Source organism: Pleurodeles waltl, chromosome 6 (genome assembly GCF_031143425.1).
Source record: "Pleurodeles waltl isolate 20211129_DDA chromosome 6, aPleWal1.hap1.20221129, whole genome shotgun sequence".
Taxonomy (NCBI): Eukaryota; Metazoa; Chordata; class Amphibia; order Caudata; family Salamandridae; genus Pleurodeles; species Pleurodeles waltl.
In genome coordinates, this window is record NC_090445.1 from 1605418839 (window position 1) to 1605444694 (window position 25856).

General features: G+C 43.5%; 1 protein-coding gene across 1 annotated transcript in view; it reads left to right on the forward strand.

The window, feature by feature from the left end:
- The window catches only part of LOC138301223 (ficolin-1-B-like), a 172817-nt gene that overhangs the window by 65622 nt on the left and 81339 nt on the right, over positions 1-25856 (forward strand). Inside the window, exon 6 of the mRNA XM_069241468.1 lies at positions 25391-25518. Coding sequence (XP_069097569.1) covers positions 25391-25518 — 128 coding nt within the window. The remainder of the gene's footprint in view (positions 1-25390; positions 25519-25856) is intronic.

The window sequence follows — 25856 nt, forward strand, 5'->3', positions numbered from 1 at the left end:
AACATTGTTTAGAGCACGTCTCGTCCCTGTTCAAATGATCTTTTTACATGAAACACTACAACAAACGAGTTGTTTAGGCTTAGCCACAATTAGAGAATTAAACATGCCCAGTATACCTGCCCGTGCAAAATTTTATAATTGGCAAAAATACACGAATACAACTATAAATGAGCCTAATGAGTGGGTCCAGAATGGTACGTTTAATTCTTCACTGACACGTCCAGGAGGGTGGTTATTGTGGCCAATAGATACCAATGGGTGTCATCAATGTTTTGTCACCTCCTCGGGGGGTTTCCGAACGAGTAGGTCAGACTCTCGCTATATATCACCAGAACATGCTGACATAATTATAACATATCGTGTAGGAAAATTGTGCCAACAGTGGCTAAAATCATCCTCACTAGACACGGTTAAGACGCATCTTAGTCTCCTGTCTAACAACACTGACTTACAAGATTTCTTGTCAGGCCCGAAGATACCACGTAGGAAGCGTTTCTTTCATGAAGTATACAATGAAATATGGAAGCTTTCCCAAGCAGAGGCTGCAGCACGGTTAAGGCAAATGGACCAGGAAAATTTGAAAAAGGCATTAGCTGTTGTGGATAATGGGATTCACACCTTGTCCGACCAGATATATACAATTAACAACATTGTTTCTTCTGCTATAGACATTAGACGATCTGATATGTCTTCTTTATATCATGGACAGAGTCAGACCAGGTCAATTATGCTGTTGGAGTGGACACTTCAGACATTGAAGGCGGGTCGCGTTCCGTGGCAGCACATCAGTGCCAGGGAAATATTTTTTTCCTTTAATTTGACGCGGCAACAACAACTAATGGCTAAGAAGGAAGCGACTTATGTCATGCTTAGCATTGAAAAGATAGAAAGACTGCCTTTCACCGTGGCCGAGATTCCTTCGGCAGAGTGGTTAATACACAGGGTTATTATTCTGCCTATTTCTACATTACAAGTCACTTCTTGTTTGAAACATGTTCCGGCAGGCAGATATGAAAAGTTGGGAGATAGTTACATCCATGAGGTGTGGGAGCTTCCCTTCTCGTACAAATGCCTCAATGGCATGAAAGAGGTCTTTCTTAGCGTTAGTGAATGCGAGTCTTCAGTCAGCCATTCGATGATTTGTAAGCAGCTGTCCTTGCATGGAGCGTGTAATGCCTTGGTTGCAAACTTGGCTTGCTATCTGAAGGGAGTTCCAGTCCCCTTGATTAAACGCACGTTCCAGGTGCTTTCAAACGGCAGCTACGTCCTCCTCAATAGTGAAGACTGTTGTGGCATGCGGGCCGGAATAGTTTACGTTGTTTCAGTCTCTAAGGTCGTTACATGCTGCGGGAACGTGTTGTTTCCCCCCACTAAATTTAGGGAGGTAGCTGATATCTGGCCTCACATTGCTACTTCCAAGGTGAATTTTGACAAGTTAAGTAGACTGAAGGCTTTATTGTTTCAGAAGCATGTGGCCCTTACATCTGCACGCGAGACCTACGCACTTCAAGTGGCAAGGTCATCAGCAGAAATACAGTCCCTGTTAAGTACGAACTTTCCGAGACACTTTGGTGAACTCATGGGACCTATATTTAATGCGTCCAACACAGCTGGATTAGCACATTTTTTCAAAGCTGTTGGTATTGGTTTTGTTCACACCTTTTCCTCTATATTCAATTTGATACCTTCGGCTATTCACTCGATTTTTGGAAGCATTTTTGGGAGATTTCCAATAACTTTGGCTTTATTAGACGTCATTTTGCTGTTGCTGTTGTTTTTCCGCAATGGCTGTCTCGCCACAACAAGGACAAATGAAGGCGCTCCCATCAGCGCAGCTGTGTCGTGAACGCATGATGCAGCAGTTTGGAGCAACACTCCTGGAACATTTGGGGTGTGACTGGTCTCTGTCATTCAGACCGGTTTTGGATTGTGTGCAGCCTGTGTTTCGGTGCCGTTGGTGCTCTTTTGAACATGCACTGAAAGTTTGTCTTTCTCAGCAACACCCCTTAGTGATTGATGCTGATCTGTTGATGTTCTCGTTGAGGGTTCATTACCAGACATGCGCGCTGCGGCTGCGTTTGCTCAGAGAAGCTGATTATGAGCTACCCTTCCTGGAGGAAGTTACCATTAACTCGTTAATAGGCACTGCATGGGATGCCGCCTTGGTTGACACTGGGGCTATGGAACACACCTGCTCCTTAGTGGTCTTTGGCGCGGATTTACCGGTTTTGTCACCTGCTGAGGTGGAGGATCTCCTGCTTTCCATGACTGATGCTTGATTTGGAACAGTCCTAAATTGACATTTTCCTTTGAATTCGGCTCTTGGCCGCATGCTCATCTTTTAAATTGCCGAGTAGTATGCTTGTGTGTCCTCTTAACTTGTCAGAATTAAATAGGGTTTTAGATATATTTTAGCTTAGGGCATTTTAGCTTTGGCTTAAACCACTTTCTACCGACAAGGGGAGGGTGTAGTGTAGCCATTTTTAATATAGCTTCATGCACGTTAGTTTAATATACTAGGCCGCTGTGCACTTTGCCCTAGATATATTTTATTCAGCTTCGCACTGTTATTTTACAATAACCAGTTTTTACGGTCTTGTTTTAATTTCTTCTATCACACTGTTTAGCTTAGTTCAGCACTGTGTTCTCAAATAATGCATTCTTGATCGCCCTGTGCTTCAGTCAAGGCTACAGTCTGGTACATTGCCGGTAAACGTGGTAGAAGTTTAGTCTCCAGCATTCGTAGAAAATAAACATCCTTACGTAGGGACATTTTCTTAGAACATCTGCGTGTTAGTTATAAAAACACTTTCTAGTCCTAGTACACGTCAAGAGGGAGATTCCAGCCAGGGACCCACAACTGAATGCTGAATGCCCCGTTGCAGATGCTGATGCAGATTACAGGCCTTTGCTCAGGTATGATGGTCAATGTCCTCCCGGTGGAACCTGAAAGGCAGGCTTAGAGCTTAAGATGCTGTGCTCGAAAATATAACTTAGAGAGAGAATAAATTAGCGGCACTATGATAGCTTTGTTCTTGTGCTTCACTCTCATTGTAACTATTTTAATATTACTATGTTGTGTAGTCCTGGTTATTGCAGCTCACGCTTTGCTATCTAAAATGCAGTTGTTTTATTAAACCAATCTTTAAAACTTATACTGCTTTTATTGTCATGTATATATGAGACCGCACTGTGTATGAGAGAACCGGTTGTGCCCTGAGTGACCACGACTTCCCTGAGAAGTATTAAGATGTCATGCGCTCGGCTGCCCAGTTGTCTCTACCATTTGGGAGAGATGAGGCACTGCTAGTTAGCCGGAGCAAAATCTAGATTTGGAGTGACAAGCGTCATCTACTGTGGGTTAGACTCGGTCCCCCACATTGTGGACGATCTTGTTGCTCAAAATCCAGTATTCTCATTAGGATAATGAGAGCCTACGCGACACTGTGTTGGTAAAGAATGTATCATAACTGTAGATGTCAGTGTGTACAAAGTGGGGGAAGTGTAGTCCCAAAGAGTAGGCAAAGAGGAGGGGAATGTGGCATTTGCCACCTGAGCTCTGAATTGTGCTGAGCTCAAACTATTTAAAGGGTTGGATCTATTATCTAAATTGTTTCTGTGGTGGACTGTGGGGGAAATTTTCAGAGGAGATGACAGTGAGTTGAGAAAGGTAGTTGCAAGTATGCAACTGAGAAACAGTTAAATATGAAAGTAAGTTATCATGGATCGAGGATGGTGCAATTTTTCTCCTGGAGAATGGATAAGACTATGCAGATGGTATTAGTCGGCAGTGACAGGTGCTCCCACTGCCTAACAATAGAACTGCAGAGGCATGAGACGTGAGGGGCAGAGTGATGAGGAAAAGGAAGGGCAAGCAAGCAGCATCTACTGAATTTGAACTGCACGGTGTCCGGAACCCTTCGAGCCCATCGAACCGGCACTCCGAAGAGTTTCTAAGGATGGACCAGTCTCTCTAGAGTAAGAAGGAGACTGCCACAGGCAACTGAGACAAAGGGTAGCACTACGAGGGTAGTGCAGAAGTGGCCAGATTAGGGTCTGGAAACGTTGGCTCCCCATGAAGCTCCCCTGCTTGCACCCAAGAGTGGCATCCTCAAGGGAGTGAGAACATTTTCTCCTTCACCTGCTCTCTTGCAGCAGCTATGGTAACAGCAGCTAGGCGTCTCCATTATAGGAGCTAGGCACCTGCTTACGAGAGAGCAGCAGCTGTAGTAGTCATCAGGTACGCCAAATGTGCATCTGCTTCATTCCTCATTTCTTCACTGTTTCACCAAATGGAGGTATCTGCGCAACTCAGCAACCATATCAAGCCTACTAAGCTGAATTAATCTTGTTTGCTATACTATTCTACTGCACGGAAGCAGTTGAGGTGACGTGTGCCTGGTCTGCGTTGCCTATGTTGTCTATGCTGCCTCTGCCCCATCGCTGTCTCCCTGCCCCAGTGTGCCGCCGCAAGCCCACCCCTTGGGCACCACACAATTGATTGAGGAGTTGATCAGTAGGGAGAAGACTGTAGGGGGTTAGGAAGGTGGTCAAGGGGCAAGTGTGGGCAGTTGCTTAAAGGCTATTGGTCTTCTCAGGCTTACTGGACGATCTCAATACATCTGGTAGCAGATTAATACAAGTCATTTTAGGATTACACTGGATTTGTTTTTGGGTACTCCTGCAGATCAAGCCTACCTATATTAATACATCCTTTGACCTGGGAGGTTGTGAAGCCATCAGTGGAGTGCAAAGAGCAGTAGGCTGACGAAGAGTGAGAGACAGTGAGATATAGAAAGTATAAAGATCCGTAAGATTTAGGGCCCACTGAGACAAATTCCACCTAATTTCCTCCTTTGGCAATTTGGGAGGGTTGCATCTTGAGGCCTTTAGTGAACTCATAACATTCATTGTTTTTGGACATGTAACAGATATGACAATCAGAAAACTTCAATTCGATAGAATGATTTCTGTAAGTGCATGTAGGAGGAGAAAATCTAATCCCTTGAAATAAATCTCTCCACTTAAAAGGCATAAAGGGCTTCAATTCAATTCCAGCCTTATTCCAAAAAGTTGAAGTTGAAATCGGAGGCAGCAGAGCACAGGCATTAGCAGGGAAATTCACTACCAAAATACCTGTACAGTGCTCCTCACTGTACAGGTATTTTTGATGATGATCTTTCAGGGCTGACCCCAGAGAATTGCTCACTATCACTGGATAATGGTGAGATTCTGGTACCACTCAATGATGATTTTGCATTACTGGATGTTGACATTGATTTTATAAATAGAGTGGTAGTACATCCAAGCTTAGAAGCTCTAACTAATCACTGGTGTAATTCTCAAAAAACTATGGTGAAATGTTTCAGCAGCTCTCCTAGCGAGAAAATCTCTGTAGCATAAAAAACATCAGCTACACCAGACTTAGAGTTACATCTACACTCTTCCTATAATTTACCAGGGTCTTATGTCCAGTATTCAAAATCACTAAAATGTCTGGAAATAATTTTGTCCTCCATCTTCTCTTTACTTGAAAAATCAGTAAGTAACTGAACCACATTCAGCACTCCATACTGGCCATTCTTAAGTGGCTAATAGACCATGATGAGGAGGACAATGCTTAAAAATATGATCTCTCAACATGTCACAAGAAGGAGGGGCAAACAAGTTGATCTTGCCCCCCTCTTCTGGTGGTCAGCAGTCCTTTCAGAACAGGTGTTCTGAGCCCAAACCCTGTTGGAGGGATTTTGGTATGTAGGCTGCATAATCCAAGAGCAGAAAATGTAAGAAGAATTGTAATAATAAGAGCAAGACTATCCAGATCTATTCATTAAAAACCTATTTGATCCTCCACGTTTGGAGACTCCTGAATCGGCGCAACCCACTTCAGAAACTTACCTAAGGGGCACTTTTTTCCAATTTTCAAGAATAAAGAGGCTTCCACTAGGCAGAAATCTGGGGACTCAAAAGTGACACAGAAGAATGGAGGGGGGGGGGCTCCAGAAAAAGAAAGCAATTCAGAATTCATAAACAATGGCCAAGAAACTATGTTTTACGCCAAATGAAGTGCCAGAGCTTTAAGAGGAAAAGTGGAAACCCTTTCATTGGTGTTGCACGAAGTCTCTAATAAACAGGGGGGTGCCTAAGAGCTACTATCTGTCCAGTTGCCTCTGAGAATGGCAGTTCCATCAGGGGTTCAACTCCATGTATAGTTACCGCCTGCCTCAAACCGCATTCCAAGGTGTTTTCCTTATACCCAGTGGATAATATTGTGCACAGACTGGAAAAGTGAAGAACTGAGGTATCAACCCTTGCTTTGAATGTTGCTATCTTCTATCAAGACATAGTACAGAATAAATCCTTTTTTTCCATCCTATTTCACTGATATTGCGGTATTGAAGAATGTACAAAGCAGTGAAATTCACTTAGTGAGCAGTATAAATTCTGCAAATAAGTCTAGAGTTCTGTTCAACACCAGTGTTGTGTCAAATCTCATTCTCAAAACAGTAATTATTTCCTCACCCGGGGGGATTGATGTCATCCTGGTCCTACCTGAAAAGGACAGTAGAGGTATTCAGCCAGAAAAGTCAACATAAGGATGTCTGTTCTGTAAATGTAATCTTTTCAGCATCAGAGTAAGAAGCGCCTCTAGAGAACACAAAAAAGTTCATAGTATCTCTGGGTGAAGGGGGCAGACTGGTATCACCTTTAGAAACAGAAGATGAGAAGACCCCCCCACTGATACAGAGGATGAGGTGGGAAGGTGGAGTTGGTTGGCGACCACTCTCACTTGCAAATGTACTTCAGGAATCATGAATAACAGGTAATGTTTATAATAGCTTAAAAGTGGGATCCTGAAATGTGGTAGGCCTGTTGAGCGATCCTATTAAAATTGCTTCCCTAAAGAGCTTGGAAGGACATGTCATATGTTTCCAGAAACCTGACAAACCAAAGATTTTGAGCTGGACAGGTTCTTCGTCCTCAGGTGCAGTGCAACCCCCTCTAGGAAAGGTCTCACTTGGGGGGTTTGGGGGGGCATAGCAATACTTCTAAGTAATAAATATAGCTGGACTTATAGCAGCTTCACACATGCCTCCAACTGTATTCATGCGTAAAGGTTATCAAGATGGAGGGTCTGGGTCAGGCCGATTCAATCCTTCTAGTGAATGCTTAGATTCCCCCTGACACTTCTTATGTCTATCTGATCAAGGCAATGTTCTCTTTCATAGCTGATATCCTGAAGGTGGAGGGCTGTAGGCAGGCAGTACTAGCTGGATACCTCAACTGTAAAGTGTCAAATCATACACAGAAAGTTTTCACCGATCCAGAAAGGGATGAGGCCTTAAAAATCTCACTGGCTATATTTCTTGTCAAAGTGAAAACAGACATAAGAGGTCTTACCCTTCTGGACTTACAAGGGAAAAAAGGAATGTTCGATTGTAAATGGTAGCATTGATAATGATTCCCCAATTCAATATACCTAAAAGGCTATTTCAGGTTGCTCCATCACTGACTATTTGATTGTCTCCTATCCAGCTCCTAATTTGATCTCCAAAGTGAATGTTATAGATAATGTTATTAGTGGTCACAATGTATTTTTTCATTTCGGTTAGAGATTCATCTGACAGGTGTAGGGCCATGGACAAAGGGGACACAGTGATATTTGACAAGTCTACAGTTAGAACTCATCAGAGGCCTATCATGATTAATAAACTAAAAGAGTCATTGAAACCAGTAACCATGGATAGGGAACTTATGTACGTAGATACTGTGTATAAATATGGATGGTACATGAAGCAATTCGAAATAAAGTTAAATCTCCACTCAAGGCCCTTCCACGTAGGCCAACTCTTCAGAAATTCTCCCACCTAAACAAGGAGCTAAGTAGGCTTATCAGAGGACAATTCATCTCCTTCATCGTTAAAAGAAGTAACTTAATTGGCCCCATGAAATGTAGACAATGGAGACTAAAAATTAGCCTAAAAAACAAATGTGATCTCAAATGGATTGACCTAAGAGAGGCAACTTCATGTAATAACACAAGGACATTTTGAGAATTTATCTCTTAGCGTTGCACATTCCCAATTCCAATCAGGGTAGAGTAATGAATGAATTGCATTACTGAGTTACATGCTGCTAATCATAGAGAGGAACTGAATAAAGGGAACACTTTTTCCCCTCAAATTCTCAGTTGCTATATGGTTCTCCCTTCGGTGTAATGGAACCAACTTCCCAGAGAAAAATCCCATTTCAGTAATAAAATTGGAAGCAATGCTATGGTTGAAGTTTTTAGCCCCTATATTTGAATACTGCTATCCTCACCATGCAATATCCCCGTCCTGGTTTATGAACCTCATAGTTCTTTTATATAGAAAGGGATCTCCCAACTTGCAATCTTGGGTGGATGAGGAAAGAATTATCCAGGCAGAACAAGCTGTGTTTAGGAAAAAAGGTTACACTGGATAATATTGCATGCTCCAACTAATCACAGAAAAATACATTAGAACAGAGGTCTCCCGGTCTATGCAGATTTCATAGACATTTCCACAGTGTTCAATAGAGTCAACCATCCATCCGTGTGGAAGAAACTTCAGAGGCGTGGTATGCCAGACAATTTGCTACATTTAATCGGTGTCAGGGTCTCCTAGGAGGTGATCCGGGGCTGTCTTCTGTAATTCCCACCAAAAAATAGTTTGAAACAGGGTTGTATGTTAGTTCCCATTTAAGTTACCCTATATATGTCAGACTTAACATTTTCATCTAGGTAGTATTAATGGAGACCTCCGAGATCATCACCTGATTTAAACTGAGGGACCTGAAAAATCGTCTGTCATCTTTACAGCATTTTGTTCATTTTCATTTCCTGAAAAATGAATGTTTCTACAAGTAAAGTTTGAATTGTTAAGGAAATAAAACTGCAGAAACATTGAAACTGCTGTTGGCATCTTGCCATGGAGAAATTGAAGGTAGTAAACCTGTACTCCTGTTTGGAAAATTTGATGTCCAGTAACCTGAATGATAACAAACATGTATCCCATAGCTCCAGTAAGGCCTCTTCACAAGCCAATGAGCCATGGGCATTTTACAACATGGAAGGGAGTAGGTACTTTGTTCATTTACTTTCTGTTTTTTGGACAAAAATCCCTCCACACTTATTGTATGCTATGGATATAAACGATATTGAAAAATGGGATTTGCTTTAACCAAAATGGAAGGCCAAAATATGGAGGAAAATTTTTCATTTCAATTCACTTGCTTCTATACAAACAATGAGATTACATTTGAGGTTAATGGCTGCTTTTGTGCATGCAAGTTCTGGCAGCAGTGGACAATGGGGCTATTGTCTGTTGAGGATTGATGCAAATTCACTAGGGAGTTTTATGTGTAATGAAATCTTTCAAATTAAAAAAGTCTATATTTTATAAGAATCTCACCTACTGTTTAAGGCAGGAATCCCTGTTTACTTGGTCAGATGTACAGTTAAAAACTTTTTTATAGCATGCTTCCTGTAATTTAAATTCATGCCTAGAATCAGACTTTTGTAGCTAAAAGGGGAAATTCGATGTAATAACTGCCTCTTGCAATGTGAGGAAACTACAGCAATACTTGACCTGGAACCGTGATCATAGTACTAAACATTTTTTATCATTATTGCGTTTGAATTTTCTCCCTTTAAAAACATTAACCGTTAATTGGTGAAAGGTACAGAATAAGGATAAAGGCCCTCATTATGAACATGGCAGCAATCCCCGCTATGCCGGCGGTGGCGGTAACTACTGCCAACGGTCTGGCGGTCCAGACCGCCAGATAATGAAGCACATGAGAAACAGCCAGTGGCTCATCCACACACCACCAGCATTGGAGTGCCGACAACGACGGAAGAGGCCGCCCACAGGCCGACGGAAAGGCCCCACCCGCCCAACAAATAATGAAGCACAAGGCCGCTATCAGTTCCGGGGCGGGAACCACCGCTACGCAAATCTTGGCGGAAACGAACCACATAAAAAGAAACACTCACCGTAGGCACACACAACACGCTGAAGCAGACATGGAGAGAGTTGGAAATATTGCCAGTCCTACTCCTCGCAATATAACTCCACGACAGTGACCGCAGATGAATACAACAATGGTAAGTACCACAACCTAGTAAACAAGAGAAGAAAGGGGAAATTTACACAACCACCCAAGCCACCCACCCCGCAACGCACCCCCAACCCCTCACACCATCACAAGCCATACACACCAGAATAAGAGGTACTTACCCAACAAAATGCAAATAAAACCTGCCCAAAGTACACACATGTGCACACCACATCCCCACAATGAAACGATGAACCACGTCTTAATATCATGCCAACAGCACCACTGGGCACACAAACTTTAATATAACAACAAATCTATAATGTCCAAATAAGGCCATTGGCCAGTCCCTGAGAAATAGCCGGAAAGGGCCCAAATGGGCTGAACTTGACTCCCACATGTGCACAGTGTACTCCACCATAAAGGGACATCAGTGGGGCAGCCAGGCACCTCAGGGTACAGGGGCAGTGGGTGGCGGGGTGGGGACTTACATTTGGGAGGGGGAGGCTTGGGCTTATGTTTGGGAGGTGGAGGGGGTTTGGGTTTCCCTTGGAAGGTGGGGGAGCGGGCTTCGACTGGGGGGTGGGAGATGGACCTGAGCCAGCACAGGGCTTTTTCCTTTCTGGGGAAGGGGCACAGGAATGGGAAGGGCGGACTGGGGCAGACTTAGATGAGGAAGGAGTGGACAGGGCAAGGAGATGGGCACATTTAGGGATGAGACAGGGTGGGCCAGTGAGTTCGAAAAGGTCAACACGGGACAGGAAAACCTTTTTAGGGGCAGTTGGGGTGGATATGGAGGAAGGTGTGGGAGTGGAGGTAGAGGGAATGCTTGTAACAGGTGTAGATGTGCTGGACGTGGATACAGGTGCCTGAACAGTATGCTGATGTGTGGTGGATGTGTGTTAAGCGGGTGTCTGTGAACGTTTGAGTGTTTTGGGAGGAGGGGGGTGGACACAGTGGGACAAGACAGGCTGCCAGTGTAAATGGATGTTGTCTGGGTGTCTGCAGGTCTGGTGAGTGTGCATGTGTCAGTCAATGTTGTTGTGGTGGGTGCAGGTGTGGTGTCTGGGGTGGATGACTGGATGTCAGATGTCGTGGTGTCTGCAAGAATGGGTGCAGCAGCAGTGACTGAGGGTGCAGTTCTTGTGGGTGTGCATGTCGAGGTGACAGACAGGGAGGCGAGAGAGGTGGACACACTGGGGGAAATGAATGTTGTTGTGTGTACCTTTGTATGTTGGCTGTGTGTATGCCTGTGGTGGGAAGTGTGGTGCTTGTGTTTCTCTGTGTGCTTCTTTGTGTGTTGAGGTGTGTGCATGGCTGTCTGAACGTGTGCTTGGGATGGGTGATGAGAGTGGTGTGCTGGAAGGGGTAGAGGTGGTTGGAGGGGGGACGGCAAGATCAGGGACACTGGCTGCCGTCAAAGAGGAGGCCAGAGCCTGAAAAGATCTCTGTAGGTCAGACATGGCAACATGAATGCCTTCCAGGTATGCTTTGCATTGCTGCATCTGGGATGCTAGCCCCTGGATGGCATTCACAATGGTTGTCTTTCCTACAGAGATGGTCCTCAGGAGGTCAATAGCCTCCTCCGTGAGGGCAGCAGGGCTGACTGGGGCAGGGGATGAGGTGCCTAGGGCGGAGGAAACGCCCACCCTCCTGGGTGAGCGGGCACAGGCAATTGGGTGAGGAGCAACTGGGATGGCGGTGATGGTATGAGGGGTGGCGGAAGATGACATAGAATGGGTGGGCCCACTAGGGTCCGCCACCACCAGGGAGCTCCCATCGGAGGTAGGTATCAGAGTCACTACCTCCAGTGGTAGTTGCCTCCCCTGTGGTACTCCCCTTGCCCTCCAGCCCACTGGTCCCCTTGGTGTCGGTCGACTCTGCCTCCTTGGAACCGTGGGCCGCTGCATCCCCACTCGCCGGTGCCACTGCTCCCTCGCCAGATGATGCTGATGTACACAAAGAACACAAGAGCACAGGGGTGGGGAAACAAAACATGAGAGACACTGTAAATACCAGAATGGAATGACATACGTGGTGCACACACACTCCCATCCAGCTTATACACCTACAAGCAGCACCTACAACTATAGTCTTGACTATCACCCTGACTAGTGGCCACTGCCCCAGCATAAAACTAATTTCCCACATGACACACGTACCTGATGAACTGTATGAACTACACACGTGGGGGACCATGGCCATCCAATGCACCCACTAGTCCATGTGCACACAAAGAACCCTACAGTACAGGAAGATCAATCCCCAAGGGCCTATTGTGACTGTTTAGACCTGCCCCTAACCATTTACGTGCCCATGGGGGACAGGACTGCTGGAAGACACCTGTCAGAATGCCTGGCACTAGACAGCATACATACCCTAGCACCCAAACACATCCCTCAAAGTGGTATGAAACAGTGCTGGTACTCACCTCCTTGTGTCTGCTGTGCTGCCTTCAAGCACCAATCCAAATCCGGATATGCCACTGCCAGAATGCGGGCCATTGGGGGGTTCAGGGTAAGACGGGCACCCCTTCCTCGTTGGGAGGCCTTCCCCAGCTGGGCCTTGCAGGTCTTCCTGGCCCAGAGCCTCAGGTCCTCCCACCACTTCCTGCAGTGGGTGCTCCACCCATTGTAGACCCCCAGGTTCTGCACCTCCTGGCGATGGCCTGCCAGAGTCCCCTCTTCTGATGGGCACTGACCTGTATGGGACACACAGAGAAGAAAAACAGACATCCGGACATGCCCTTCTGATATAACTGACATGTCGACCCCAATGGGACATATACTTCACAGGATCATTTTACCACTTCACTAACAGTACGTGTCACACAATCTACGTCTGTGCAGTTACAAATTGACCACACATGCATACAGGCATCTGCCACCATCACACACATCCATGCAAGACAACAACCAACTCACCTGCTCCTCTGGTCGCCCATATAACTTGGCATACAGGGGCAGGAGCCCGTCCACCAGCTTCTCTAGCTCCTCCGTGGTGAAGGCCGGGGCCCATTTCCCTGTGACATGTGCCATTGGAGTAACCAGAGGCAGGATAAGCAGCACACTCAGTGGAGTACTTGCATGCACGGGATTCGGGAGTCAAGTGAAATTGGGGTGATGACATGGCGTACGCTCCGCGGCGGTGTGCACCGTCACCGCTGGCGGCGATCATGTTAGGCCCAGTTTCCCCATTGACAACCATGTAAACCAATGAATGGATGCACGGCGGTGAACAACGCCTTCCGCCATGACAACTACCGCCAGCGGAATTATGTCACTTCCACTCCTTCAGATCTGGATGGCAGGAGGCTGCCATTTTGCTAGCACCACGTATATATTTCCTGGTCATGAGCCCCATTCAGGGCCTTCAAATCCCAGTCATTATTTGCGTGCCCACATGAGTGTCTGTTCCTCACATCAGTCCAGAGGTATCACTGCATACATGTCCCTAAAGTTGTACATGATACATCGCTTGTGTGTGTAACCTACATATTGCAAAAACAACACGTGATGGACGGAATGCTGAACATTATCAAACATTCACCCCCAGTACAGTGATCTGGGCCTAAATCCATCGTTTTTTTGCTGCCCATGCCATTCCAGTTTGGACCCAGCCATTTGCAAATCAGTCTTGACCCTGTTCCCCATGGGAACAGTCCAGCCCGAACTGCTAGGCCAGGTCTTCCCTGGACTGGAAACAAGCATCCTGGGACCGGTTTCGGGGTTTCACCCCTCATCAGCCAGGCTAGCTTGAATCCAGTGGCATGGGAAGCACTGGACCCACGTCTGGGCATACCCTTCCCACTTAGGGCGACAAAGCAAAAACAACACGTGATGGACGGAATGCTGAACATTATCAAACATTGGGGGCGGGATGTGGGCCTGTTAGTGGGTTTGTGGGCATGCAGGGTGGCTGGATGTAGTGATTGTGGCCTGGGTGGGGTAGTGGTCCTGGTGGTTGTTGGAGGGGTGGGGTGGTACATGCATTACAGGTGTGGTGGATATGAAGAAATTGGAGATGACTTACCCAAGTCCAGTCCTCCAGTGAGTCCAGTGAGGCCCTCAGGGTGCAGGATAGCCAGTACCTTCTCCTCCCAGTCGGTATAGTCGGGGTGTAGGTGGGGGGTCTTTTGTACAGCGATGTTGTGCCTGAATGCCATTGACCGTACCTTCCCGTGCAGGTCGTTCCACCTCTTGCGGAAGTCGTCCCTTGTGCATGGATGGTTTCCCACTGCGTTGACCTTGTTAACAATCGTGTGCCATAACTCCATCTTCCTAGCGATGGGTGTGTGCTGGACCTGTGCCCCGAAGATTTGTGCTTGACCTTCAGTATTTCGTCCATCATTGTCCCTAGCTCCCTATCTGTGAAGCAGAGGTGCTTAGGGGGTGCCTTGGTGTGTGTTGTTGGTGGTGTGTTGTAGGATTATTGGTGAGGGTGCTGTTGTGTGGTTGGGTGTGTGACTTGTGTGATGTTGAGTTCAGTGTATGTGTGTTGTGTTGTGTTGTCAATATCTGTCGTGCTATTGGCGTTGCAAAGGATTGTTGGGTTGTGTATGTGAGTGCTTTATAGTGTTGTGGATGTGTGTCAGGTGTGTGGGTTTCAAACTTGCCAATGTGTGCATTTCTTGCTGTTGGGTCTCATTGCTGGCCGTGACGGTCCGTACCCCCAATGGTTGTTCGACATCCACTGTCCACCACGGTGATTTGTGCATCATTATTTGGAGGACGGAGGATTTGTCTGCTTGGCGGTGGCGGGGTCGGGTGTACAGCCTTTGTGCCATCAATGGCCCTGGCGGTGGCTGGCTGGAGGTGGCAGAATTTTTGGAGGTTTCTGTTTTTGGCATCATTACATGGCGGTATGCTGTTCACCGCCAATGGCGGTCTTCTGTTCACCGTCGCCACGGCGGTCGGTGGTGTTTCCCGCCATATTCGTAATGACCACCAAAGTGTCTAACCTTTGTAATCTTGGCTTACAGGGCAATAATCGTGTGTTATTTTTTTCTGTCCAGCATTACATCTTCAGCATTGCCAATTTCCGAGGACTTAATTTTTAAAATATAATAATGTTGGAATGGTGGCTGAAGACCGCCATTTGGTATTTCTTCCGCCTAATGATATTTTTTTCCTAAGGACCTGATTACGACTTGAGTGGTCCTAAAATCGGTCCGCCAAAGCTGTGGGGAGGAGACTGCCCCATCACATTACAATGTTTACACCGGGCTGACCGGTGGAAACATCGTATTACAGCGTTTCCGCCAGTCAGTCCAGTGAAACAGTGCAACAGCATTGGCCTTGACTACCTTAGGCATCCGAGGCCAATGCCGTTGCACAGAGGCCCCCAGCACTCTCAGAATGCACACTGTTTGGCCCAGGAGACAGTGAGCATTTCGAGGGCCCTGGGCCTGGGGGACCACAGCACTGCCTTTCCACCAGCCTTTTCATGGCAGAGACCCCGCCATGGAAATGCTGGCAGAAAGGGAAGTCATGATCAGCAGGACTCAAGACCGCCCATCTGGTAATTAGGCCCATGGGGCCAGATGTAGCAAAGAGTTTGCGAGTCGCAAACGGCGAAAAACGCCGTTTGCGAGGTGCAAAAGCCCCTCTGCTATGCAGAAATGCATTTTGCGAGTCGGATCCGACTCGCAAAATGCATTTCCGACTCGCAAATAGGAAGGGGTATTCCCTTCCTATTTGCGACTCACAATGCTATTGAATTTCATTTGCGACCGCGAAAGCGGTCGCAAATGAAATCGCAGTTACCATCCACTTGAAGTGGATGGTAACCCAGTCGCAAACGGGAAGGGGTCCCCATGGGACCCCTTCCCCTTTGTGAATGGAAATAAATATATTTTTTCAGAGCAGGCAGTGATCCAATGGACCACTGCCCGCCCTGAAAAAAACGAAACTAAAGGTTTCGTTTTTTTTTTCCAAGTGCAGCTCGTTTTCCTTGAAGGAAAACGGGCTGCAGATGGGAAAAAAAAAAGTGCTTTATTAAAAAGCAGTCACGGACATGGTGGTCTGCTGACTCCAGCAGGCCACCATCCCCGTGAGTGCCCATACTCGCAACGGGGTCGCAAAATGCGACCCACCTCATTAATATTAATGAGGTGGGTCTTTGCAACCCCATTGCGAGTTGCAGAAGGTGTCTGAGACACCTTTCTGCATAGCAAATTGCGACTTGCAATTTGAGAGTCACACGGACTCGCAAATTGCAAGTCGCAATTTCCTTTGTTGCTACATCTGGCCCTAAGAGTTCTATAAGATGTTTAAAAAAAAAGTTTTATTAAAATGTACTATAAAATGCTGCTAATTTCATGTGGACCTAGTTTGAGATCCATATCTTGGATAAAAGAATTGAATTGAAACAGGCCAGGTTTGTTGTAAAGGGAAGTCCCAAGTATGGTATATCTTATAAGGTTATAAAGGTAAATCATCAGAGTGCTGTAACGCAAGATGGAAGTCTTGAATATATGAAAACTTGTGAAATATAAGGTGGAGGCAAAAGGAGTGCAGGCCATTTTGAGGAGTATTTGTTTCTCAGAGTGGTGATAATAGTTTCTCTTGTCCCTCATGGACCAAACAAAGATATAAATGTGAATTCGAAGTTACCAGAGGACACCTGTGCCAGCCAGGTCAAGTTGATGGGGAGAAATAGATTGCCTTCAGCTAAAACAAAGGAATTGTAGGTGTTTAATGTTCACGTTTTGTGTGCTGTTGGTCTGTTATGCATTGAAATGTCTCCATTTGCAAAGTTGTCAAGTTATTTCACATCTTCCTCTGATGTACCCTGCTGCCCAGCTGTTCTTACCCACAGCCATTTTGACTGTTATGTAATGAAATTCTCCATTTGTCACATTTCCAGGTTCATTCATATCTGTTATATTTTACTTTCCATCTTTCTGTTGTTTTCTTTGGCCATGCTTTAATATCTCTTCTTCATTTTCATTTTGTATTTCATTTTCTTTTTCTGCTTCTCTTAGATTTGTTAAGGTGGAAATGTGTTGTAATCTTTATGATTCCATTTTCCTTTGTGCCCTTTTGTTTACCACTGAATATTAGAATGTAAGTATGTCATTGTGTGCGCACTTATGCATTGTCATGTTTAGAAATTCCAGCAGCTGGATTTGTCACCATGCTGAAATAAAGACATTTCTTATCACTTTTCCAAACATTTGTGGATATTTACAGTAACAAACCAGTTAAAGTCAAAACACATCACTAAAAACCCTACAAACAATTTAGAAAGACAGAGAAAATATAATGAGCAAAATGACACCAAAATGTCAAAACTTCCTTCAGAGGAACAGAAGATATGATTTTTTTTTTATTTTAATGCAAAGAGCACCAGAAAAAGGAGAGCACCAATCAGTAGTCACTGTTCACGGTTGACCAAGAACGAGGCACCATTTCAGGCTCACATCAATGAAATAGAAGTCAGCTACACCAATCTGGTTTTGATTTTACCTTCTGACATAAATGCAGATTTATATCTTGTCAGTATTGATACTCAGTTGACGGGGAGTTTATACCACAAAGAGGTTGGTCAACCCAGTGGATCTACATGCTGGCAGACCATAGGTTTAAACATGGTGGAGACTACTCCATCTGTGCCGTGATTAAACACCACTGACAGCCCTCTGAAGTAAGGGCTGATGTAGGCTTACCTGTAGTTCTGCTGATTAAGATGAGCAGAATTAGAGGTCAATTTTCACTGCCCTCCACCACCAGAAAAACCCTGGTGGTAAGGGGCAGAGAAAACTGATAAAAGCTCCCTTCGCCATGGGAGAGCACTCTTAAGACTAGGAGGCATTTTCTTTTTTTCTTTTCAAAATTAATATACCATATCAGGATTTTCTTTTTGAAAACTGTTTGGTGCAGGGCTCTATCCTGTTGACAGTCCTGCACTAAAACTACAAAAATCATTGACAAGAACTGCTGTGACGGTGGTTCCTGACAATCCTTTATAAATGACCGCCAGCGTGGCATTCATTTATAAATTCAGTATCTCCACCAGGGTAATGGAGTAATTTACTCAATCTACCTGGCAGAGAAGCAGGCCTCAGCCAAAATCTAAATTGACCCTTAGTCTCTGACATGAAACTTGAAATTCTCCAGCAGGTCAATGTTACAGGGTATATCTTCAAAGTTCTCATGAATCCAGATAGCCACTGGATGAGATCCTTCAGAAGCTGGCGGTTTTGTTTTGAAAAGCTCTGAGCACGAGAAATTCAAATTTTGCAGCCGACAAAGTTGTTGCTTCAGGCAGATACTTTTACACTTTTACCAGGTCAACATTTTACCTTCAGATTTGAGAACTGATTTAGAATTTGGCACTATGGAGATTTAAAGTTGTCCATTTTTCCTTCGGACAACTCTGTACAATTGAAGGAACCACTGTTGAGGTTGTTGCTGTCAATTTATGAAAGGGTTGATGGACAATACCATCGGCCATGATGTCCAGCCGTCAAACTTTTCAGACATATTTTGTTTTTAAAAAAACAAATTCCCAAATTGGGACATTGTTTTTGAAAAATAAAAAAACATGACCCCCAATGGGCTGGCCTCACCATAGTCTCTTTCAAGGTAATGAAGTTCGTGGACTCTCACAAGCTGTCTTCCATGAGTGATATATTTCACATACCTCACAACCACATCTTCCTGTGAAATTATCCAAATCCTTTAATCTTCCTCAGAGAGCAGTTTTCACACCTCATTAAAGGGAAGCTCTGGCAAGGACTGCTACACTTTACCAGCTGGCAAGGTTCCTCATCTAGTTAAGCACTTCTGACTAGCAATTCAGAAGCTTGAAACATAGCAAAGCCAGCTCAGCCTTTCATCTTTTTGAGCTCTGTAAAGTGAACACCATTAATTTTTATGATATTAACTCCAGTTATTTCACCATTCCTATGTTGTGTTTTATGGAGAACATCTTATTACATATTTTCATTATTTAAGAAGCACATTTCTTACACACCTGTAAGCGTGGGTTAGATGTTTGTATTACAGGTCTTGCAACCAACCAATGCCTCACCACAATCCCAGTGCAGCACACTGGCTGACTAACCACAGCACAACTTCTCTGTGCAGAGGAAAACAATGTCAAATCCTTTTTATAAGCAATAAACTCAGTAAATCCTTCTATGTTTACTCTGGACATATGTCAGTAAATCAATTAAAATAATTCAATCGCAAACCATAAAACTTCAGAAACAAGACATACAAGATTCATAGTTGAGAACAAGGATCAGAAAGACCCATTAAACCACAATTCACACTAAATAGACTACCGTCCAGACGCAATCTACCTCAGGCAGTGCTCTTACTCCCGAGCAGGAGAAAGATACACCAACCCAAATGAGGCACACAACTTAAAAAGGAAAACTCATTAGTTCCAAACCCCTATCAGTGACTCGCATAACACACCACAATTACAGACAAGCAATCAGTGTATCTCGAGATCTTGGATTTCAACAAATCTGATAATCAAAACTAGAACAACCAATAGAACTTCAAACATGTTAACAAATATGAACAATACATTCATCACAGTGGTAATTAGTCTACCAATTCAACCCGGAGTCATCATTGAATATCCAAACAATTTACACAGACAATAGAAATCCATCTTACAAACACATATTTCAATCCACTCAAAGTCATTCGGGAACGCTTAGCTTGTCACTTCTCAGGGGTCTCCGGCATCAAAACTCTTGCCAAGGTTCCAGAAACTCTGGAATCATTTGAGGACCCCCTACATAGGAGGAGGTGCTCTTACGTAAGCATCCTCTACTACCAAAATTTGTGGGAGTGAACCCCAGTGCTATGCACCCCAAATTTCAGATCACCCAAAAGATTTTACAGCTCTAGAGTCTCGGCTGCTGCACCCTTGATCTTGCGGTAAGAATCACTACCCTCTTCAACATCAGACTCAACAGAATTAGCAGCGTAAATTGTAACTGGGACCACTTAACAACTGAGTTTTAGATCATGGAAAAGTTCAAGTATTTTATTACAAAATCTCATTAATCAGTCGGTACTGAGTAATGGTTACATTCTATTAATAAATAAATGAGTGTACATCATAAGGAATAAAAACAATTTTAAGGCCCAAACACAAGGCAAAATCAATATGGACAGAGTCTCTGGAGAAAAAGGAAACGTCTCATGTTATAACAAAGTCATACAGCAGCCTGAAAGCTTTTCTAGTGGAAAGGGGAAGACTCTGAACAAATGGAAAGAGTCTCGGGAGGAACATGAAAGTCCTCTGGTTCAAGCTCAAAACCAAGGAGTTTTATGCACATTTCTAGAATTAATAATGAGCAAAACAGCAAACTCACTGTGGTGTGACTAGTGGTAACACAGTGTAAACAAATGACAAAATTACACATCATCGTAATCCACATTAAAACTAGCCCACCTCTACAGAGGTCTCCAGCATCATCTGCACTGTTGCCGTCCAGAGATGCACAACACATTGTGCATCTCCGGACATCAGGAAGTTACAGCATAAGGCCTTCAAAGTGTTACATCCAGCACACAAAATTTAATTCACAGTACATGGCACCCTAAGGGAATACCTAGGACCAGATGTAGCAAGGGTTTAGCGAGTCGCAAACGGTGAAAATCGGTGTTTGCGAGTCGCTAAAGCCTCATTGCTATGTAGAAATGCATTTTGCGAGTCGGATCTGACTCGCAAAATGCATTTCCGACTCGCAAATAGGAAGGGGTGTTCCTTTCCTATTTGCGACTCGCAATGCTATGCATTTTCATTTGCGACCGCGATTGCGGTTACCATCCACTTGATGGGAGGGACCCCTTCCCCTTTGTGTCTGGAATAAAAAATCATTTTTCAGGGCAGGCAGTGGTCCAATGGACCACTACCTGCCCTGAAAAATACCGAAACTAAAGGTTTCGGTTTTTTTTTCAAAGTGCAGCTCGTTTTCCTTTAAGGACAACGGGTTGCACTTTGAAAAAAAAAAACTGCTTTATTTAAAAGCAGTCACGGACATGGTGGTCTGCTGTCTCCAGCAGGCCACCATCCCCGTGAGTGCCCTGAATCGCTATGGGGGTCGCAAATTGCGACCCACCTCATTAATATTAATGAGGTGGGTCTTTGCGACCCCATAGCGACTCGCAGAAGGTGTCTGAGACACCTTTCTGCATTCCAAATTTCAAGTTGCAATTTGCGAGTCGCTGGGACTCGCAAATTGCAACTCGCAACTCGCAATTTGGAATTTTGCTACATCTGGCCCCTAGTTACCTCATATCATTCTGTGCTCTTCAGAGTTGGCTGAAAACATGGGGAGAAAAGACATGGAGGGGGACACTGATTGGAAGGAGGGATGAACAGGAGCAGTTTGAATAGTTCATCAGAGACAACATCCATTTTAATAAAATGGTGTATCAATAAAAAATGTGGCACAACTGAAACACCTTAATAAACACACTTCTAAATGCTTCAGCAATCTCGTTTCCACTGCAATATTATTAATTTCTAGGTTACCACGAGAATGCATCATGAAAAATATTAGCATTCAAAATAATTTGTTACCCAAAATTGCACATTTAAAAAATCGCTAGTAGTAGCCCTCAATACCCCTATTTACCCTTTTCATTCCTCCCCATTGGATGTCTAGTGCCCCACCAAAAGTTTTTCATAAGCTAAGTTGGCCTAGCATTCTGTCTAGTAGGTTACATAAATAAGGATCACAGAGGCACAATCACAGCTCTGTAGTTGATGATGAGACCTCACACCCTAGGAAATCCCATTTTCATCATTAATACCTTTGCTCCCTCTTGATCAATTTATACCAAACTTGCTGGGAACAGCGTGGATAATTCAAATTAGAAGGGCACCTAATTTGGTGGTGATTGGTCAAATCATGAAAAAGTTATAAGGGGAGAGATAGTTCCAAAACGTTTCACTTTTAATATAGGCTTTTCCATAGCAAACGTTTGTCGCACAAAACTTGCAAACTGCTGAATGAAAAATTATATTATTTTATTGGTGTAGCCATGTTACTGTCATTCTGTATCTCTTTTTGATTTTGTGAATTTTGTCTAATTGTTTATGATATGTAAGCAAAATTTAAGCATCTGATGCAGCTGTACTGTATATTTAATTTTTAGGTCGAGCGTAAGCGTTTGACCTTGTGTATACTTTTAGGATACTTCTTATGGCTTAAAGTTATTTCATTTGTTGGTTGCAGTGTCCTGTAAAAAATTCTTGCTCGCTAGTGGTCAGTTCTGCCTTTTTTCCCTGCTTTTTCTGTTTCAGAGCAGTGACCAGCTACTGTATTATTCCACTTTGATTTCTTTATCTGTTGCTGTGACGGACTACTTTTGTTATTTCTTTGTTGCTGCCTTTTCACTGTGGGTGTTTTAGGCTGGTAGCTGCCCTCGTTTTATTGCAGCATTCCATTCTTCCCACCTCCTCCCATGTCCATCACATTTGTTTTGGCTTTATTCCAGTGCTGTTCTCGTTTACCTCTGGCACCTTGAACATCTGCTGCACCATTAAATCTTTAATAAAAGGGAGCTCCTATGCTTCCTTTTTTTTATTTTATGTTATTTTACCACTGCCCAGCTTGATTAATGTTCTTTCAGTACATCCCAGCGTGCATTGATTTAATCTTGAAGTAATCTTATTTTTGCGCTTGTTCATGTAACATTAAAATAAGTTTCTTGTACAAAAGAAACACCCGGTGCCTAAACGTTTAGCTCACTGTTCAGGAAAGCCACAATATGCCCTTTCTTGTAGAATGTAGCTAAACCTAGAAGCAATGATGTGAAACTTGCAGAGCCTACCTCACACAAGGCATTGCTTATCTCCTTTATTGGGGCCATAAAACTTCTCAGGCTGCTCTGCTATTGTTAACTTCGTTAGAGCTTTGCTGAAATGCAAGGCAAGAACCATGCAAGACTTTTCATTCTGTTAACAGAAAAAGAAAATACTTTTCCAGCCTTATTTTCCTATTTCTGTTCATACGTTTACCCAACTCAAGGTAGTGCAGTCATCTTCTAAACTCTCCTCAAGGGCTTGTTAGTTTTGCCTCAGAGATAATACATTTTCTTTCACATTTGAAAAGCCAGAAGCGCCTGATTTTCTAAACATCTTTATTTGGAAATGCAACACATAATGTGAAAATCAGTTTGTGACACACTCCACATGGTGCAAATATCATTTGCATCACCCGATTACCAAAATGGGATAAATTGTGCAATGAAGTTACACTGTTTTTCACTAGTGAAGCGTCTTGGTAATACGTCTCAGAGGAGGGAATATAAAAATAGACGCATTATATACTGGGTCCCTAAAGATCTTGCTGTCCAGTTCTTTGGCTACGTAACGCTACCAATTACAGATCATGGGCAAATGAACACCGCTTCTTTCGTTGAAAAGAAGGAGAAGAATCATGCCCCACGTTTGTGGCTGACACTGATAAGTGTATGAAATAGACCGTTGTGCGTGGCTAACAACTATTCTAACTCACAAGACTACTCAAGAGTTGCCTCTTTCCTTCATAACCACCATATTCAAACAGCTATGGACTGCATATGCCTTTGTTGATAAATATTTTTAATCGGATTATGTGTATATTCTAGATATGTATAGTTCTTTAGGAAATATGTATCGCTACTATGTCCTAACAATAAATCACACACATACTCTTTAGACCTGTTTAACTAATGTATATTTACTCACAGTTTAAATATGTATATGTATGTATGTATGTATATATATATATATATATATATATATATATATATATCAAAAACAAAGTTGTCCTCATGTGAAAGCGCACTCCCAACAGGTTATATAAACGGGATGAAAAAGCAAAGCCAGCAACTCACAGTGAATTCTTTAAGCAGTTTCATTATTCCAGGCCTTAGGTAATAAAATCATCTCTGACCCCAAAATATTTTTTCCAAGGGACCACTCCCTGCCCTGAAAAAACCGAAACAAAAGGTTTCGGATTTTTTGAAATGCAGCTCGTTTTCCCTTAGGGAAAACAGGCTACATTTAAAAAAAAAAAAAAAACTGCTTTATTGAAAAGCAGGTCGCTAACATGGAGGCCTGCTGACTACAGCAGGCCTCCATGTTAGCGAGTGCCTATACTCGCTATGGGGCCGCAATTTGTGACCCACCTCATGAATATTCATGAGGTGGGTCATTGCGACCCCCACAGCGAGTTGCAGTCGGTGTCTGAGACACCGTACTGCATAGCAATTTGCGAGTTGCAAATTGCGAGTCGGAAGGACTCGCAATTTGCAACTCGCAAATTGCTTCCTTCCTACATCTGGCCCTAGATTACTAAAAATACATTAATAATAATATATAAGTAATTAAAAATAATGCTAAAAATGTGGATATATGTATAAATAAAATTATAAATAAATAACATTTTATACTTTTTATTGTCTTGTATGCTTTACTTTGTCTACCCATCACCATATGTCATGTCTCTATCAATCTATCCTCCATCCGCACTCTGACTCATCCCAAACCCATTCTACTACTTTCATCTCTTAAATAACCCTGCCTAAGCTCTTCCCTCCTCTTCCACATGTAACTCACCCAAACCTCAGTTTACTACCATGATCTCCCAAACAACCCCACTAAATTCTCCCTCATTTAGCTCACCTTTGACTCATCCAAAACCCCTCCTGCTACTATGATCTCCCTAACCCTTTCCACAGACTCTTCCCTCCTCCATCCCCCCTTTACTCATCCCAAGTCTCATCCTGTTACTATAAACTCCCAATTAACACTTCTGGGTTCTTCCCTCCTCTACCCCTCCATTACTCCAGTCAATCCAACTAACAAACTCACATATCCGCAGCTCAAATTAACTCATAATAATACTAAAACTGTACTCATATTTCCCTATACTAATCCACCACTAATTCCTTTTGGGTTCCAGAGTAGCGTGCTGCTCGCCGAAAAGCGCTTTGACGCCTCATCAGAGGTAGTAAGCCTGGTATAAATACTATTACAATACAATTACAATACAATTAGATCAAAAGCTATATGTTAGGCCATAGGCTCAGGCCTTTATCAATATAATAGGTCTTTTGCAGCACTGCCTTCAGTGGACTGAAAACAGTTTCAGTGACTACAGATACTGGTTTGATTTGAGTTGAATGATAATTAGCTGCTTCTCTATATAAAATGTATTTTACTTTCTCTAACATTCTTGTTAAAAAGACTATTGTTATTTTCTATGATTTTCGATTGGATGCTGTACCTGTCTTACCTACATGATATTTTTATCTTATCTTCCATTCACCAACCAATGATGCAGGGGGAAGGAACTGCAAAGAGCTGCTGCAGAGTGGGACCATTCTCAGTGGCTGGTACACCATCTACCCCGAGGATGGGAAGTCCACGACTGTGCTCTGCGACATGGACACTGATGGAGGAGGATGGATTGTAAGTTATCATCAGATTGGTGGGATAATATGGCCATCCTTGAGGTATGCTTTCAATAGCACTTGTTCATTTAATAAAACTCTCAACATTTTTGTAAAAAATTGTCTTTTGCTTGTTATGAAACCATCCAAAATTGTCCCCGCACTGATATATCAAAAAATTATCCATCAGTTTTTCATCAGAAACTATAAGAGAACGTAAATAAACATATTCAACTGAACTATGTAGAACTCTTACAAAAACTGAGAGCCTTACAACAAAAGGTTTAACTAGTTATGGTGAAACAGGGTTGTGATAGTCAATATACAAACTCACTGAGAGAGGATATTGTTATGTGG